Source organism: Engystomops pustulosus, chromosome 6 (genome assembly GCF_040894005.1).
Source record: "Engystomops pustulosus chromosome 6, aEngPut4.maternal, whole genome shotgun sequence".
Classification (NCBI taxonomy): Eukaryota; Metazoa; Chordata; class Amphibia; order Anura; family Leptodactylidae; genus Engystomops; species Engystomops pustulosus.
This window is the reverse complement of record NC_092416.1, coordinates 141,697,694-141,716,020: the sequence shown is the minus strand read 5'-3', so window position 1 is coordinate 141,716,020 and position 18,327 is coordinate 141,697,694. Positions and strand designations below refer to the sequence as shown.

Below are 18,327 nucleotides of genomic sequence, written 5' to 3'. Positions count from 1 at the left end.
TGTAATGTCAATGCTGCCCTTTCTTCTAGGGTTATTTATCTATTTGTCTTGTACACATACTAGAGTTATGTCACCCCAGAATTATGTCCATAAACTTACTCAGCAATACTGGGAAACATGTCAACCCAAAATACTTTGGTAATAAATAAACCAACCAGTGATCTAAAATTGCCTAAATACGCCAAATAAACAAGCACACAACAATAAAATATAATCACTGATATTATAATTCCTTTATATTATTTGGTAATGACTTTTTATGTATTTTTTTAATCAACATTTACATTGCACCATGTTTTAAGCAGTCACACTCCTAGTTTGTCTCCTATTGGTAAAACGTGGAGAAAAACATGACAATGCCACTAAAGCCCAAAAACTTTGACTAGGAGGGTTGTCCCAAGTACAGCTTTGAACTGAAGACATTTCTGGCACAGTGGCATAGAATGAGTTACATCTTCCCACTAGAAGTGTTAATTGGAAGCACACGGATCTGTTTTTGGAGTGTAGTTCTTGTTTATACCTAAATATAGAGTCACAGTCCTTGTAGTAAAACCTCACACATGTGGAGAACATGGAAATTATTCTGTGTCCTGGTGAGTGCGCGTGTGTGGCCAAGGCCATGTACAAGTTCCTGAATCATTGCTTGAAGTGCAAACTTTTAGGACAGGATCTCCTGACTTTATATTATCAGGACAGGATCACACAGCGCTGGGTTACTATATAATGTACAGGGATCTCCTGACTGTATATTATCAGGACAGGATCACACAGTGCTGGGTTACTATATAATGTACAGGGATCTCCTGACTGTATATTATCAGGACAGGATCACACAGTGCTGGGTTACTATATAATGTACAGGGATCTCCTGACTGTATATTATCAGGACAGGATCACACAGCGCTGGGTTACTATATAATGTACAGCGATCTCCTGACTGTATATTATCAGGACAGGATCACACAGCGCTGGGTTACTATATAATGTACAGTGATCTCCTGACTGTATATTATCTGGACAGGATCACACAGCACTGGGTTACTATATAATGTACAGTGATCTCCTGACTGTATAATATCAGGACAGGATCACACAGTGCTGGGTTACTATATAATGTACATCGATCTCCTGACTGTATATTATGAGGACAGGATCACACAGCACTGGGTTACTATATAATGTACAGGGATCTCCTGACTGTATATTATCTGGACAGGATCACACAGCACTGGGTTACTATATAATGTACAGTGATCTCCTGACTGTATATTATCTGGACAGGATCACACAGCGCTGGGTTACTATATAATGTACAGTGATCTCCTGACTGTATATTATGAGGACAGGATCACACAGCGCTGGGTTACTATATAATGTACAGGGATCTCCTGACTGTATATTATCAGGACAGGATCACACAGTGCTGGGTTACTATATAATGTACAGGGATCTCCTGACTGTATATTATCAGGACAGGATCACACAGCACTGGGTTACTATATAATGTACAGGGATCTCATGACAGTTATTAAATATGTGAAGGCAATCAAACCTTATTTTATAGGCATGTTGTTCTAGTAGTATATGTTCTTTTTTGCAGTGAGCAGTTAAAGAAAGTTGAAGTTATGGGATACAGCCTTGGTTGTTTGTAGCTGACATGCCTGTTTTCTCTTTTTATTCTTTCTTCACCTGGCTGTCTTAGGGCGGAATTCCTGGAATCTAGAGTCATTCAGGTTCATTTCACCCTGTATGTTTCCAGGAAATTCAGCCCTGGGCCTGCAAAAAAACATGGACTGTGGCTTTAACATTCTGAAGTTTTGTGTTATTAATGTGATCTAGAAAATCTGTATTTCATTAATTGAAAACATAGGGGTGTAATTTTCAGGAAGTGAGAGTCTGAATCGTCTACCCGTGAGTACTAGTGACAGGAAGTGGCATTCTGCCGGGCACAGCTGGTAGTCACGCCAGGAAGTATGAGGTCAACCAGGGATGGGGGGGTGTATTACAGAAGTCTGGGTTGGGTTGGTGGGAGGAGGTGGGGGCACAGCGGAAACAGAGACCAGAGAGAGAGAAGGGAAGTGAGAACGCTTTGTAAGTGGTTAGAGTAAATGCAGACTGTAGTGTTAAAGTAACTTATATTGAAGACTTATTGGATCATTATTATTTCTATCCTTTAGTGCAGTATATGCCTTGACTGGCACAGTGTATAGCAGGTTGCGGACCCCGGCTATAGCACTTCTGAATACTATTACTTGCCCTTATTTATGTGCTTTTTCTATGTTATTTTGGATGCTCTATTATGGAGGTATATAAGTATAGCTTCCAGTGGAGAATACAATAGTCAACCATCATAGAAGCAGCACATGGAGTGTCTGATGCTCTGTAGAACAGAGCTGCAGGGGCTCCACTGACCTCTTTACATGATGACATATACACAAGGTCTTACTCTGATTAACATGTGCTTACTTTGCCGGATATGCTTCAGCAGCTGTATTCTTCCCAGAAGCCTTCTTGTCCTACTTCTGTACCTTTCTCTTACAGAACCTCTGCAGTTCATTGCATTATGGAAGTGCTAATTCTTTCTCTGTATGTTGTATTTAAGTGGAATTTTTATTGCTTAAGGCCAGTTGCCCACAACGTGGCGGATCGTATGATTTTGGTCAGTAAGATTCATACGATTTGTATCCATTTTTCATTCAACCATCTGTTTTTGTAGTCCTAATTGTGCCAGATTTTGACACCTCTAAGCTTCTTCCTTTAAACATTTGAGTAAAAAACTGATGGCATCCTAGGGCTAAAATGGGTGAGTTTCACACACGATTTGCGCCAGAGTAGGACATGCTGCATTTTTCTCTGATAGAATCAAGGAACAGTGAAAAATATCTGCCATTTGCATAGAACAATAGACTATCAATGTGTCATGTTTCTGTCCGATTACACGAGCACTGTGGCGTAGAGTGCTAGATTTTCTAGAGGTTGTGCCTGGTACTACACATAGCTTTTTTCCATTCTCTTGAATGTGATATATCTGTAGGATGTTGGTGTATCACTATAGTCTGCTGAACAATGTTCAACACCTAGTAAATACTGAAGAGGTTGCTGACCCTTAGATACTGTGGTCTTTTCAGCAAATCTGCCTGGCGGTGCTTAGGATAGTTCATCACTGTTAGGATGTGTTCACACATTCAGTTTTTCAGATGAAGTTTTCGATGTCGAAACCAGGAGTGGAGAGGAAAAATAAAGATAAGCAGAACCTCTCAATGATAGATTCTCAGCCATTATGATCCACACCTGCTTTTGGCTTTGAAAACTCCATCTAAAAAAACTGAATGTGTGAATTAACCCTTACAGTTCCAGCAAACTTCTTATAGCTGGCCTATTAAATAACATACATGGCTACCAAACCTCCAAAACCAAATATGGTCATAATGGACTAAGGAGATCCAGTATATCTCATGTATGACCAGTTTCACACTTGATGTTCTAATGGCCATACATAGCATAAATCGTTTTTGACTGAACATGGAACATGCAGCCCTTCTTTCCGCTGACCCCTACCTTTGGGAGAAACCCAAAACACTTGCGGTGCCCTTTGGGATCAGTATGATGTATATCTAGTGTGTATGGGCACCTGTAGACATGGTCTGTGCAGTAAAACTAGATTTCTCTGGGTATTCATGCCCTTATATAGTCTAATGATTTCCTTGAATACTGTAGGAATTAATACTTGCTTACAGTATGAAAAAAATTATAGACCTTTGCATGGATCTCATGTTTGCAGCAGCTTTGTATTCAAGCCATAAGTAAAGACATATCTTGAAAATAAAATTACCTTTCCAAAAAAAAAAAATAACTAAAGAACCTAAGAAACTAAAACAGGACACATTACATGTCTTGTAACTATGTAGATGTTGGACACTGAAATAATCAGCATATATGTCTTCATCCATATTTCTTTTTAGAGCTCTGCTTATTCAACAATGGCTCCAATATTACCAAGGATCCTCATTTATGTCATTATAATTTGTAATAATGTCATCTTCCTATTGCCCTATCTGCCTCTTTTCCGTTCTCTTCTCTTGCTTTCCATTGATGGCTTACCTTATAATTCTCTTACTCCACTTTCCCCCTCACTCTCTCCCACTTTCCCCTTTCTGTCCATCTTCCCTTTTTCTCTCCCACCCCCCTTCTCTTTGGCTCTCTCTAGAGGGGAAGGAACACCAACTTCCTGGAGAGAATCTCCAGGCCAAACATCTGAAAACAAGAAAGGAGAGCGGGGAGAGAGCAGACGGGTGGAGGGCGAGAGGAGCTTTAATCATACACACATGTATTCCCACTTATGGCCTTAGCTATAGGTTATGGAAGTAACATATCAGCCCCACATTTGTAAGAGGGGGCGGAGTATGGAACACAATGTACTCACCGTCTTTCCTCAATATTTGACTATAGAACTGTTGCAGTGTGATTGATACATTTGTTGAATTGGGTCTAGAGCTTGGTGCCACTGCTTTATACTACATACCAGATATAAATTCTATAGGCGTCTGCATTGATCCTAATATATCCGTAGATGCTAGTAGCGTCTTTGCTGTGCATCATGGCAAGCTTATTAGCACAGTGTAGATTCCAGAGGCTGAAGCATCTGTCTTCCTCATAATATATTATTCTCTAGGTCCCATTTTTCACTCCTCTCTCCACCCTCCAGGCCTCCTCCTCCATCCTTAGTATGTATGTCTGGCTGCTGGCCCTGCATCTTCTAAACCCAGATTTAATTTAGGTAAGACTGGGCCAAGCCTGGCCCCATTCTCCCACTCATCCCACTGACAAGGCAACGAAAGGGTTACAGCCGTGGGTGGGGGAGAGTCTGCTATCAAACTGCAGCAGAAGAAAGGCTCCCTGCCCTTTTGTGTGAGTAGTTAGTCTATGTATTTTTTAAGTTTGCAATGTCTGTGGGGAATCTCCTAAAATTTTATGGAGGCGTGAGTGTATCACAAGGCAGACTGACTTAACTCTTTACTCCCCCTCTGATATATGCATTTGGGAAATCTCTACAGTACAGTAAATGTCAGGCATGACATCAGGCTGCGTTTGTTTGCTACATTTTTGTCAGATGTGTTGTAAGGATTCATAGCTTCTTGCATAAATCTTATAAAGAAAAGGAACATGTGCAATCAGCAATATGTAAGCGATATCCAAATAGGAAGTGAAACAGTTTCGTGATAATTTGCACAAGTGAAAGAAACAAAATTGGGTGCTTGGCAACTAGTGCATCATAATGCCAACAGAGAGTCCAGCAGACTAGACACCCATGTAACAGTACATCTTACATCTATACAACCTTTGCCTGCCAATCCAGACAACACTTCCCATCAGTCAGAAGACATGTTCCCAATGGGCAATATATTTGGAATATATTGTACTATGTACAGCCAAGGTGGCATTTTGACCGTGGCCCAACTTAAAAAATCCCCTGTATATCTCACTGCCATAGATATAAAAGGGACCACTGACGAGTAATGTGTGACTGAAGACAAAATAGAATTGTGTAAAAGCCCTGGCATGTTGTTTGTGTCATACTACAGACCTGTACTTGACATCAAGGTATTGCCCAAGGCTGGGGGACAGCGATTTTTAGTTGGACAACAGGAGTTAAAAATTATCATCTATCCTCAAACTTAAAGAAGGACCATGACTACACTTTTCATTTCAGATGACTGTGGCCATTGGAAATCAGAAATATTAATTATCTAGTGGAGTGGGACTTGACCTTGTAGTTTTAAAATTCAATTGAAACACTGAATATGAACACAGACTTTGGTCCCTTACACATGAACGTATTAAAACGGCCGCATGCTATCCATACCATACATATTTTATACAGGTAGAACACAGCCTCATTCACAACAATATGCAATACGCTCATCCATTTATATGCCTGAATTGCCTATTGTACCATACCGTGACAGAGACATAAAACAATATGAGCATGTCCTACTGTCTCCTGTATTTTTGTTCTGTACACCCTAAAGAAGCCTATGGGAACATTAAGAATATGTGCTGCATATGGTTGTGCACCGTATGCTGCCGTATATTTGTGTAGTATCCAAGGATTTTGGGGTTGAGCAAACTAGTAACATCATTTGCTAGCCTACCATGTTTTATGGATACGGTGACATAAGTGTACATAAGGTTAAAAATGTATATATGGCCAAATACAGCCTTGAAATACATGACTGAGAAAAAGGGGTCTTAGTCTTTATTTTGTGGGAAATTGACTGAAATTCAGGACTGCAAGGACAGAAGTGGCACTTCTCTCCTGACCAGCCTAAATTGACTGGAGGGGTACCAGAAGGTTGGACCTACAGCGATCCTATGGATGTTCGGACATCCCACTGATTATATACAGTATGTATATGTGTATAAGTCATGATTACTTATATACACATAATTATATTTGTGACTTAGGTATTTTTCTGTGGGTTTATTATCCTCAGGTATTGCATTATACAAACCAAGTGGTAGCTCCTGTCACTGGGGAAAACCCCTACATAGTAAACACAGCGCCGGTAATTCATGTTTCACATTACATTACACACATGTATTTTCCCTGTAATGCAGCTAATTCAGCGTCTCAACACAGTGAGGGGAAAACCACAATCTTCCCCCAAGATTCAGCAATTTTAAAGTTATTGTGAGTTTCCCGAACTTTTTTCATCCATATTTGTAAAATGAAATAATAATTTTTAGCAATCGTCTTCTTACGTTTTGTGAGTCTTTAAAAGACTGAAAAAAATAGTTTAATATCCCTTTAAACAGCAGTGTTCTGGGAAACCCTGGCTCAGCGCCAGCAGTTGAGGATTGGGGTTGTGTTTCCAGACTCGGCTTTCATGCAGAACCTATTAAAATGTGTCTTGCAAGGCCATTTTAGGACAAGCACAGCCTGGCATTGTGTATGAAAGTGGCGGCCTGGTCACTTTACGTCTGCTCCAGTTTCTCGTCTCATACACTTACATGCTTCTCTTCCTTCTGCAGTTATATATTTATTTCTCCACATATTCTGTACCCGTGCCATCCTCCATTCTTGGATCAGTCTCTTATTCTTTTGTGGCTAAATTGTGACCATTGTGTTTCTCGCTCTGTTAATGTCATTAGGTTTTTTCCTACTTTGCCACATAAATATATGTCGTTCTCCGTGTAGTTAGAAAATAAAAGGAGTTGAACGTATGATCAAAACTTAGTACCATGTCCCAGCCACTGATTTAGGCGGCATTTACATGATGCGTTTAAACTAGTACTATTCTGGAGTACATACATTTTTGATCACTTTTTATAGCATTTTTAGTGGGTGAAGATAATTTTCGGTGTTTTTTTGTTTTTCAATTTATTTCCAGCGCTCATCTTGTGGGTTCAATAATGATATAGTTTTATTGCATGGGTTGTTGTGGACGCGTGATACAAGATATATAGGGTTTGTATGGCTATTTTTCCTTTTTTCCCTTTTATATGTAATATGGGCTTTGGGGCATTTTTATTAATTTGTTGATTTTTTTTTTTTTTTTTAATTTTTATTTTCAACCTTTTTTATTTATTTATTTATTTACAAGTCTACTATGGGGCATGAACAAGCAATCGTCTGAATGGTTGTTCATTATAATACTTCCCTACTAATCTCTGCTTATGCAACGCCTTTCAAAACTTCAGCAGCCTCGGACAACAGGACTTGAGCCCATCAAATACAATTGCAATTACCTAGTCATGGATAACACCAGTCAACCACAAGATTGTTAGGCCATGTCCACATGCATATGTGCATTCTCAGTATATTTTTTGTAGTAAATGTGTTGATGCAGTTCCCCAATAGACGGGTGGTCAAGTTCATTGCGAGGGGCAGAGGACTGAACCGCTGTCAGATAACCTTCAACATGCTCAGATGTTTCCCACCACAGAGGACTGTCATGGTAGTCCTATAGTTGAGGGACCTCAGACCACACTGGTTTTAAGCTTAGAATAAAATTGCCCTTACACTTACAGGAGTGGTTGAGTATGTATGTGCTTTCAGTTTGGCACACATGGGAGCAGTATATTGTCCGTGGGAACTAAATAGACCTTTTTTCCCCCGAACTAGAACAGTACTTCTGCCAAAATCCACCAGTTTGGTTGTCTTTCCTCCAGTGTTTACAGACTGCTTCAGTGAAGCTCTTGGTTTGGAGGAAGTAGTAGGCTTCATATTCAACATATGACTAACAAGGTTATCTAGATGGGATTTTAACTACTTCCTCGTCTGGAGTGTTGGCTGACCTCATGCCAGTTTATAGGACATTTTCACAATATGTTTCACAAGACTAAAATGTACTAAATATCTGTCTTGCTTTTGTCTACTTGGTATGGTATTTCCACCGGCGATTGTGCTTATCGATCATAATATGAGTCTTTTTGCCCGCTCATATCTTTTAGTCTCTAATGGCCCATTCATGCCGAGCCATTATTGGTCCAATGCGAACCATAACAACAGAATAATAAGCATTTGTAATGGTAATCTGCCTGGGTAAATGAGAGAGAGGTTTTTTAATCACTCAGCTGATGGATTGTGCATATGCAATAATTAAAATAATCAGCGGGACTTTCACTTGAAATCTCAGGAATCCTTAGGATGCCATGATATATGTGTATAGAGGACGTGCCTATTTCCTGACTCAGCAGTCACTTACTGTGCACGTTCTCTATGAACAGACCTTTGCCCATTGATCATGGCTGAATGTCTCTGGCTATTACTGCTCAATGTTCTGTATGGATTAAAGGTGGACCATCAGCATGTTATACTACAGTCGGCCCAATACACTACAGCAGATTATATTCCTAGAGAACGTGTCACCAAAATAGACCCTTGGGGCTACATTATCATATAGATGGGCAGTTGACTTGATGCTGTACAACATCAGATTTCCATGTCGCTTTACTATTTTGCCCCAATTTGGGATATTTTTCACTGACTTGATTCGACTGAGTCTCCAAATGACAGGGTTTTTTTTTCAAATTGTTTATATAAAAAATGTTTTTTATAACGTGCAAGGATTTTTCCATGGAACAATCCTGGTGACCATATTTGTCAAATGCATTGGCCACAACACAAACATATCTCAATTTTTGTTCCACCATATAATGACTAAAATCACAAAGTGGATTTCCCTTCGCTGGGAGCCAGTCAGTTTGTCTTCATAACTTCGTAGGTAATTGTAATGGCCTATCATTGTTGACTTATTGCCCCTTTCATTGCCACCACCCTAGCAGCGGATGCTGTGTGTGCCTTTTGGAAAGTCCTCTGTGTACTTATTTGCTAGTCTTTCTGTGTGTCTGTTTGCTTGCCAGTTTTTCGTGTGTGTATTTTTGTGTCGCACTCTCTGCCTGTCTGCCCTCTTTGTGTTATTATTTACTTTGGCTTTTGCTTATGTGCTTATCTCAACGCGCCATCTCCAGTATGCATGTCTCTCTGTCCTCTGGATTGTCGGTATAAATTTATGCTTGTCTTCCGTTTGTAGCCTCTTCTCTGCTATATCCTCTAGCTCTATGTCTCTCTGTGTATCCTCACACTCTTCTCTGTTCTCTAGATGATAATATGTAAGTCTCTTATTGTGTATCCGCTCTCTGCTCCGTACTCTAGCTATGCCACACTATGTATGTCTCTTATTGTGTATCCTCTCTCTTCTCTGTATTCTAGGTATACCACACTATGTATGTCTCTTATTGTGTATCCTCTCTCTGCTCTGTATTCTAGCTTTGCCACACTATGTATGTCTCTTATTGTGTATCCTCTCTCTTCTCTGTACTCTAGCTATGCCACACTATGTATGTCTCTTATTGTGTATCCTCTCTCTGCTCTGTATTCTAGGTATATCACACTATGTATGTCTCTTATTGTGTATCCTCTCTCTGCTCCGTACTTTAGCTGTATCACACTATGTATGTCTCTTATTGTGTAGTCTCTTCTCCATCTGGTGGTGCTGTGCATGTCTCTTACTGTATATCTTCAGTCTCTTTTCTAGCTTTATGACAATATACATGCCTCTAGCAGTGTATCCTCTGTCTCTTCTCTCGCTATGTGTCACTATGCAGGTCTGTCCTCTCTGCTGTGTTGATATTTTAGTGCAGGTTTTTGGTTTTTTTTGTGCTCTGTGTATTTGTATCTACCTGTCTGCTCTACTGTCTTCATACTATTCTTTGTTGTCCTTTTCTCATTGTTCTCTGTCCTTCTCTTTTCGTTCTCACCATCTTTATCCGACTGTCTGTCTTGGTCTTTCTTCCTGAATGTCTCTTCTGACAATCTCTTGATTTGTCTTGGCTTTGCAGTGCATCACTCCCCCCTCCCTGGCTTTCTCTTGTTCTGACTTCTGTACAGATCTTCGATAGCCCCATTTTTCTTGGGTGGCTCATTAGCTTGGTGTAATTGAACTGTAAGGACGGGTCTTTTCTCACGCCGTGTTGAGATTTACGACCCTCGAATCCCAGAATAAAAAAAAAAAAATCCTCCCAAATCCCCCTTCCTGGTCGGCGTGTAATCAGCGTGATGGATCCACTGCGTCCCACACTGCGGGCATCTGTCCCCAAGTGTATACATACAGGGAAAGCAATAAGAAATGGGGGACGTTGAAGGAAGCAATAGGTGGGGTTTAGAGATAGTATTATACATCAATGATGTAGAATAAGTAGACACAACACGGTTAGTGGCAGAAAAAGAGGAATATTTAATAAAGTGGGACAAGTACACATTACATGAGCAGTTCTGGAAAATTTCAAGATATTGAAGCTTGGTCTATAGGTTTTAGATAGACATGTAGTAGCAGACATTAGAAGGAATTGATGGTGGGTAAGGGAAAGGAGATTTCTTAGAAAGTCATGAAGTGGGGTAGACACATTGAGATGGGAAGCTTGTGGATTGAAGGGTGAAGGGCCTTTTTTTCCAATGTCCAAAAATACATAGTACAATGTTATTTTTCTTCAACATATTCCCTTAAGAATGCAACAATTTTATTATTTATCTTGCAGTGTTGAAGTACTTGCCCTACCATCAAGAAGTGTGGTGGCCTGAACCTTGGTCCATGGGACATTGGATACCTGCAGAACTCTTCATCGTCATTACCAGTAATTCCATAAGTGTGTTAATCTCTTCTTGGATCTCAACTTTGAGCCTTGGATCTGCTGCACCTTTCCACTTGTTTTTGGGGGGTATATCCCCTCTTTAGGACAACCATCGATGGAAATTCGAAGAGCTTGAGCCAGTCTGGTAGGCTGGACCCTGGCAATGACTAGTAACGATTCTCCCTGCCCGGCATCTGGGCCAGGTCACATGAATGGATACCCCGTTCCCCACTATGCCTTTTTCTTTCCTCACATGCTTGGTGGTGTGTCCCCTCCAGGAGCTTTGCCTGGAGTACAGCACCAGCTCCCTCTCAGTGGATATAGCACACCCTCTCCAGCGAGTGAGTATTACTTCCTTTCATATTATGTTATATGTTATCCGTACTATCATTTATTGTTACGTTAGCTTTTTTCATTTTATCCTTCTCTTAAACTGTATTATTTTTGTGCCTTTTTTTTTTCATTTCGACCTTGCATTTTTTTTATTTGTGAACATGTGTGTTATGTTGCAACTTTCCCTTTTATCTACAATACAGAAATTTCTGCCCTGAATCACAGAGCCAGGTGGATGGATTGTATTTATATACTTATGTCCCAACTCTGGTTACTACATAGGAGCTTTTTCTTAGACATCATGTGAACTCTGTTAGAAGAGTGTTACATTATACAATCGGTCATCCCTATTTGAGCTAGGCGCCTTAATGGTAATGTTGTAGCTGCTCGCGTATTGATTGGTTAGGTCTATGATAAATCAATGTCAATGGGTTGGCACTTTTTTGTCTGATTTGCCAGCTCTTTTTTTTATCAAAAGGAATACACGGTAGTCTATGGTGGATTGTGCTCACATTTGGCCCAGTGGACCGTAGTGGGTTAGCCGAAGACTATAATAAAGTTCTAAGTTGACCATAGACTCAACGTAAAGTGATTGTATTTCTGATAATTACTCCTGTAGTGATGTCCGTTAAAAAATACATTGGTATTTCTATTTACATATGCTGCTAAATACAATATTTTCATCTTGTATTCGCTTATAAGTGTTAAAATTTCCGTCTTACACCAGTGTTGCATTTTCATGTGTGCATGATCCAGTCTTCACTAGGTGCTTATGCATTAAGATATACAACCTCATAAACCGCTGAAGCAGAAAAAAAGAAGCCCCTGCATCTGAATGTTACACTATATTGGTTTCATTAGATTTCCTCTGCTAGATTACTAAATAATTTACAGGTAACAGTACAGTTAAAGGCAGCAGGGTCTCATGAATGTGCGCACGACTTATTAGCATGTGGGAACACGGTGCACAATTTAGGCTTTTTTGTTTGTAATATATATAAAAACCCTAAACATTGCCTAGCGCACTAATGCTAAAAAAGACAATAGATTTTGGGATCCAATACAAGAGAATAAATACCTAGGCCTAATATGGTCATAGTGATAAATGCTCTTTTCAGTATTTTTGACCCTTTTTGGAGTAGAATTGGTAGTTATTTTATTTTGACTCTTATCTACCTACATGTATTGTTTTGGTATAATTAAAATTACTGCTCAATGTTATGTTACATTCACATCTCGTTTTTGGCATACAGTAGGTATATCCGTCACAAATGCTAAAGAAGGATGATTATTTAGCTCTATCCTTTTGCATATGTTTTTGTACAAAAAAATTCGCTTATTTTCTCTATTTTTGCGTTATCTTGATAAAGTTTTTGTACTATTAAAGAAATTTGGGCAAAAAAATTAACATGGATGCATACATTGTGCATACTTTGCCATTTAAAAAAAACAAACATATGCACTCTGCATACGTTTTTACAAAGTACAGGATAAAAATACAGCAGGCAACTTCTTGTAGAACCAAAAAATATAACAGATTCAGGCGCACAGGACAGTACACTGTAGTCTCTGGTGGATTTAACTCCATAGATATGAATGAATACACCAGAGTTTGGATCCTTATTTTTTGTGTGCGAAAAAACATACAGAAAGCAGAGACTGAGATGTGAATGTAGCCTTAATATGAAAAACCTTAGAGACTTATCAGTTATTAATTAAAATTATTTTAAGTGATAATTTATATTTTGAATAATGCTGATTATTTAGAATGTTATTTGCTAATGTGGATACTATGACATTATTTTAGCTTGTGTTTCCCTTGCTGGGGTAATGTAGACATTGTGTGATGAGAGCAGATCTCCGTTGGACACAGATGGCTCTGTTGTTATAAGAGATGGATCTGAATGACTCCCTGTTTGATTGATTTACCTGTTCTGCTCAGGGGGCCTAATCCCAGGACATTTGCTTGTGTTGGGGGTGTGAGGAATAGATAGCTGGAAGGAGTTTTTCCTCCTCCACAGGCCGTCATATCAAGTACAAATCTTCTGGCTTTGATTAAAATTCAAGTCTCGGAAAGACCATTACTCCAAATGTGTTGCCGTATATTTTAACAATGTGGCCTCATAAATGTACCTTAAATTTTAAGTCTTCGCTGCTCCCTCCTCTCCTTGGTGCATGCTTAGAGATTTGCAATGTTATGGGATTATATGTGCTGAGAAACTTTTGTTGTAAGATTGATCGTTTTATTTTTTGGCCTTCTGAGATCTTTGTGTTCTTAAGGCCCTCACGGAGCATTTGTGAGGGAAAATGCAGCATCACAGATAGAAATATCAAGATGATTGTTCAGCTTTGTATATAGAACCTATTGCATTTCTGATTTTCTCCATATGACATGATTGGTTATAATTCTCCTTTGACCTTATTTATGTATATGGTTCCAGTAATTGGTTCCAGTTATCCTAAGATGTCCTTCAGGGCCTCTGAGTTCTCTTCTTAATGTAGCTTTCTATAAAATTGATAATTTAATAGTAAGTTCTAATACCTTGGGTTGAGATGTATCCAATGCAACATCTTTTTGGTATATGTACAGGATTCTTCCAGAAATGTAGTTTCCAACAAGACATCAGTAATCTAATTTGCGTCCAATGAAAGTGCCCATAGCTTGTATGATACCGAAAGATCTATCGGCACCATATTCATAAAGGTAACAAATATATCATTGATAGTATAGATTTAACATAAATACTTTAAAAATATGACAACATGTAGACTGTGGGTGATCAAATGAGCCCTTCAGACAAGGACCATATCTGGGGACCTCAAGCTTGCTCCAAGTTTGATGGAGCTTTGCTGTGTAGAATATCATAGGCCACAATGTGTCATATGGTTGTTCTACACACTTTTCGTTACATTTCCTCATATGAAAGTATATTTGTACTGTAATTATCAGTGTAATAAATCTACTTTTTGGACTCCAAAATGCACTTGTCTCAGCACACAATGGGTTACAGAGTGGATGTTATTTTCCCATCCTGAGGCGGCAGGTCAATGGTGGATGATAAATTCTCCATCCTGTCCATGATTACATTTGCTACTGACAGCTTGTGTATCAGCGGCAGAATAATCAGCTGCTTGTGGGGAGAGGGGCCGCTCTGGGTGTCGGGGGAATAAGCAAGCCCCCTCATTTTGGAGCTATTACACTATTACTACTGATCTCCTCTACTAACTCCCCGATAGAAGACCTTGTGTCGTCACTTGCACTCTCTTACCATTGCCCTGATCCATATTGCCTTGGTTCAGGTATATAAAGGTGTCCTTGATCTAGGATCAGATGACAGTGCATGAATATTTTAGGATGCAGTGAGTGTTCTCTCTGATCAGGCATCAGAACAGATACGTCTTATCTTTTCTTAATACACTGACAACAGGACATGTAGCAGATCTTTTTCCTAAGAAACCCACAGTGGGTTATTTGTTTCTCACATAATAAAGCTTCCTGTACACATCATATTGAAGTTGGATGTTCCCATTAACGTCCCCAAATTTTAAGTTGTGTTATAGGAGCCGAAACATCCTTGGAAGATAAAATAAACAGAAACAGAAGACCTAAATTATTGTTCTAAATAACCAAACCAAAGAAAAATTCTCACATATTTTCAAATTTATGTAGTCCCGTTCAGCAAAATAAAGTAACAAAAAGGTGTGCCAAATTTTATTAAACCCTTGTAGACATATGATTCACATGGTCCAACTTTTGGTTGACAGACTTCACCCAAAGCTGGACTCTGAATTTGGTATTATGGGACATTTAAAGGAACTCCTAACACCCAGTAACAGTACCGTACAGAGGAGTATGCAGTGCTTAACTTTGCTCACTCCAATAGAGGCAGAGGCTATTTGATTTCACCAGCAGAAATGGCCTATAATCTGTACAACACACTCATCCTCATCATGAAGAATTTTATAGGATTTTTTGCTTCCACCTAGAAAAAGACCATAGTGCATACTTACCAAATTTTCATAAAAATCAGGGCATTCAAAGTTAGAGGACCTGTCACCCCGAATAAACCCTCTAGGAGCTGCTCATCTCCATAGCCCCCTCATGAATATGCCAGGCCGCTGTAAGCTTGGTCTGGTGTTCTGAGGGCCATGGCAGTGCATTGTTATGTCCGGTATGTTCCGATAAAGCTAGCTAGCGATAAAGAGGCGTAACTAGGAGAGGCGGGGCCCCATAGCAGATTCATGCATGAGGCCCCCTATCCCCTTAACAAATATACACAAATTTAATGTATATACTTACATATATATGCACACACACATAAAGTTCTATACATTTATGTACACATAGATACATATACATTCATACATACATTATATGCAAACTCAACGTATATACACACAGTATGTACACATCCATACATTTATACACATGTAAAGTAAATACACATCATATACACACATTCTGAATAGTACATTGGCATTATAAACACATATAATACATCATAGACATACAAGGGGGAATTTATCATACGGCATATACATAACACTCTCATACAGCATATGCACACACACACACCATAAACACAAACATATATACACATATATGTATATAGGGAGGGGAAAAGGCAGCAGCATATTTACCAGAAGATGGGAGTTCGGGTCGGGGCTGACTTCATTTGCACCTTCATTTGGACCTTGGTGGCCTTATCAATAGCCCGGGCAGCTGCTGTGTTATCCACTGCTGAACTTGCGCTTTCACTATTCCATGTGGACTACATGTGTGGTCTAGAGGCGACCATAATCTGCTTCTGTCAAGGGCTGGTGCGGTGGCCAGGCCTGCAAGGTATGTCCATCAGTGAAGACCCGCAAGGCCGCGAATGCAATGAGCAGCACGTTGGACCCTGGGTGAGAAATGGGGAAATCGAGGGGGCAGCATGTCGGACCCTGGGTGAGAAAAGGGGAAAATGGGGGGGGGGCAGCTTGTCCGATCCTGGGTGAGAAAAGGGGGAATCGAAGGGGGTAGTAGTTCCGATCCTGAGTGAGAAAGGGGGGAATGGAGGGGGCAGCACGTCTGATCCTGGGTGAGGAAGGGGAAAATCGAGAGGGCAGCATGTCTGATCTTGGGGATCTTCCACTTCATCTGAGCCCCTGTAATAAAGTTGTGAGGCAGTGGCACAGTCGGGGCGGGATTCATGAGAACTGCAATTCACCTGTCTGCCTCGGGCCCCTGGTTCTTGCGGGCCCCATAGCAGCCGCTATGGCTGTAGTTACACCACTGACTGGGGTAGGGCTAGGGAACTGCTTACTTAAGTAAGCATCTCCTACCTAGAAGGTATATTCGGGTCCTCTTTAAGTAAATTACATTTTTAAAAAATTTTTGGTCATAGACCAGCAGAATTTACCAGGGATGCCTGGTAAAAAGTTAAAACAATCCTGGCACATTTAGTGTGTATACTGACAAGTTATTGGCTCTGAATAGTGTTGCCTTCTGGTTTAAGTCTGTGTGTGCAGAACCTTGTTTGTGGCCTGCTGGACATCTGCTGGTAGACATTAGCGGAGGGTACTGTTAAAAAATCTGCCTATGCAAAATGTCAACAAAAAAACATGAGGTTTGTGATGCACAGATGTTAAAGGCGTATTCTCATCTAAGCATTGATGTTCAGTTTCATTAATCTGCCATATTAAAAAAATGTTACCGGTGTGAAGATAATTTAGCATAAATGTAGTCATATGGTCCCTTGGAAACAAGACTGTGTCCTTGGATACGGCCACCTTTGCTGGAATGATTGCACAAAGAAACAAAATGTTTTTGTATATGAAATGTCTGGGAGATCATGCAAGCCCCGCAGCTGTCCTGTGGTAATGAACGCTGAATCCTGTTGTTCAGGCAGGACTCATTAGGGCATGTCTGGCCACTGCTGCCCGAGTGTGAGGTGGTCATATCCAAGGATTCTATCTTGTTTCTAAGGGACAACATGGCTGCATTTATGAGAAATTATCTTCACACAGGAACATTTTTTTTAAATAACATTCAATTGAAGAAATGTTTAAAATAAATGTGAATGTCCAGATGGGAATACCCCTTTAAAAACAGGTCCCTCTAGCCTACAAATATTAGAAGAACCTAGTTGACCTTCAGAGGAGCAAACTCTAGAGACTTTTATGTTAAGGTGTGAAGTTGGTCAAGTGATAATTGAAAAAACATGTTTCCTTGTGGCTTTTTTTGTTCTGTTGCCATAACAAGTCCCTGGAGGGGTAAGCATGTAACCCGTTCTTAGTCTGACAACACTGCTAGGCAATGAACAGAATCTACTGTATGTAACAGTAACTTTACATATATGATGATGGTGAGCTCTACTGCAACATGCTGGTCTCTTCGACCCCCATTTATCTGTCCTGTTCTGCAGGGAAATGTTATGGCAAAGGTTTACTTCTCCCTCAGTACCAGCACAGGGGGAATTATAGGAAATATGTTTATGACCAGTCCATAGGATAAAACACTAGTATCCGATTGACTGTTCTTTCTATCTACAGAAGCTCAAGTAAATGGAGCTGCAATAGCCCAATGCAGACACTATACAGTGTAGGGAGCTGTTCACTTCTGACTCTGTTCTGGGTTGAGCGTAGTCTCTCACATCATCTAATCAGTGACATAAAGGAGAGAAGAAGGACGAGAGAGAGCCAAGGGGCGCTCAATGTGCAGATTACCAATTCTTCAGATATAAAAAATGTGGGCTATTATGCTCACCTTGTTGAGTTGTGCTGATGGCACAACTCATATATAGGCATGGAAGAATATACGTTGTAGCGCTGCCTCTAGGGAGTGTATTCTTCGGTGTGGACACCGACCAAAAATAGTAG

At 40.0% G+C, this 18,327-nt stretch overlaps 1 protein-coding gene across 3 annotated transcripts in view; it reads left to right on the top strand.

Annotated features, from left to right (window-relative positions):
• Nucleotides 1–18,327, top strand: part of RARA (retinoic acid receptor alpha) — a 79,140-nt gene that overhangs the window by 10,783 nt on the left and 50,030 nt on the right. Inside the window, exons 1-2 of one of the 3 annotated variants that reach the window (XM_072111438.1) lie at nt 4,185–4,777; nt 11,041–11,474. In XM_072111438.1, coding sequence (XP_071967539.1) covers nt 11,297–11,474 — 178 coding nt within the window. In that variant the 5' untranslated portion in view covers nt 4,185–4,777; nt 11,041–11,296. Of the gene's footprint in view, nt 1–4,184; nt 4,909–11,040; nt 11,475–18,327 lie in introns of those variants that run through there. The other 2 variants (XM_072111437.1, XM_072111436.1) reach the window with 2 other exon arrangements.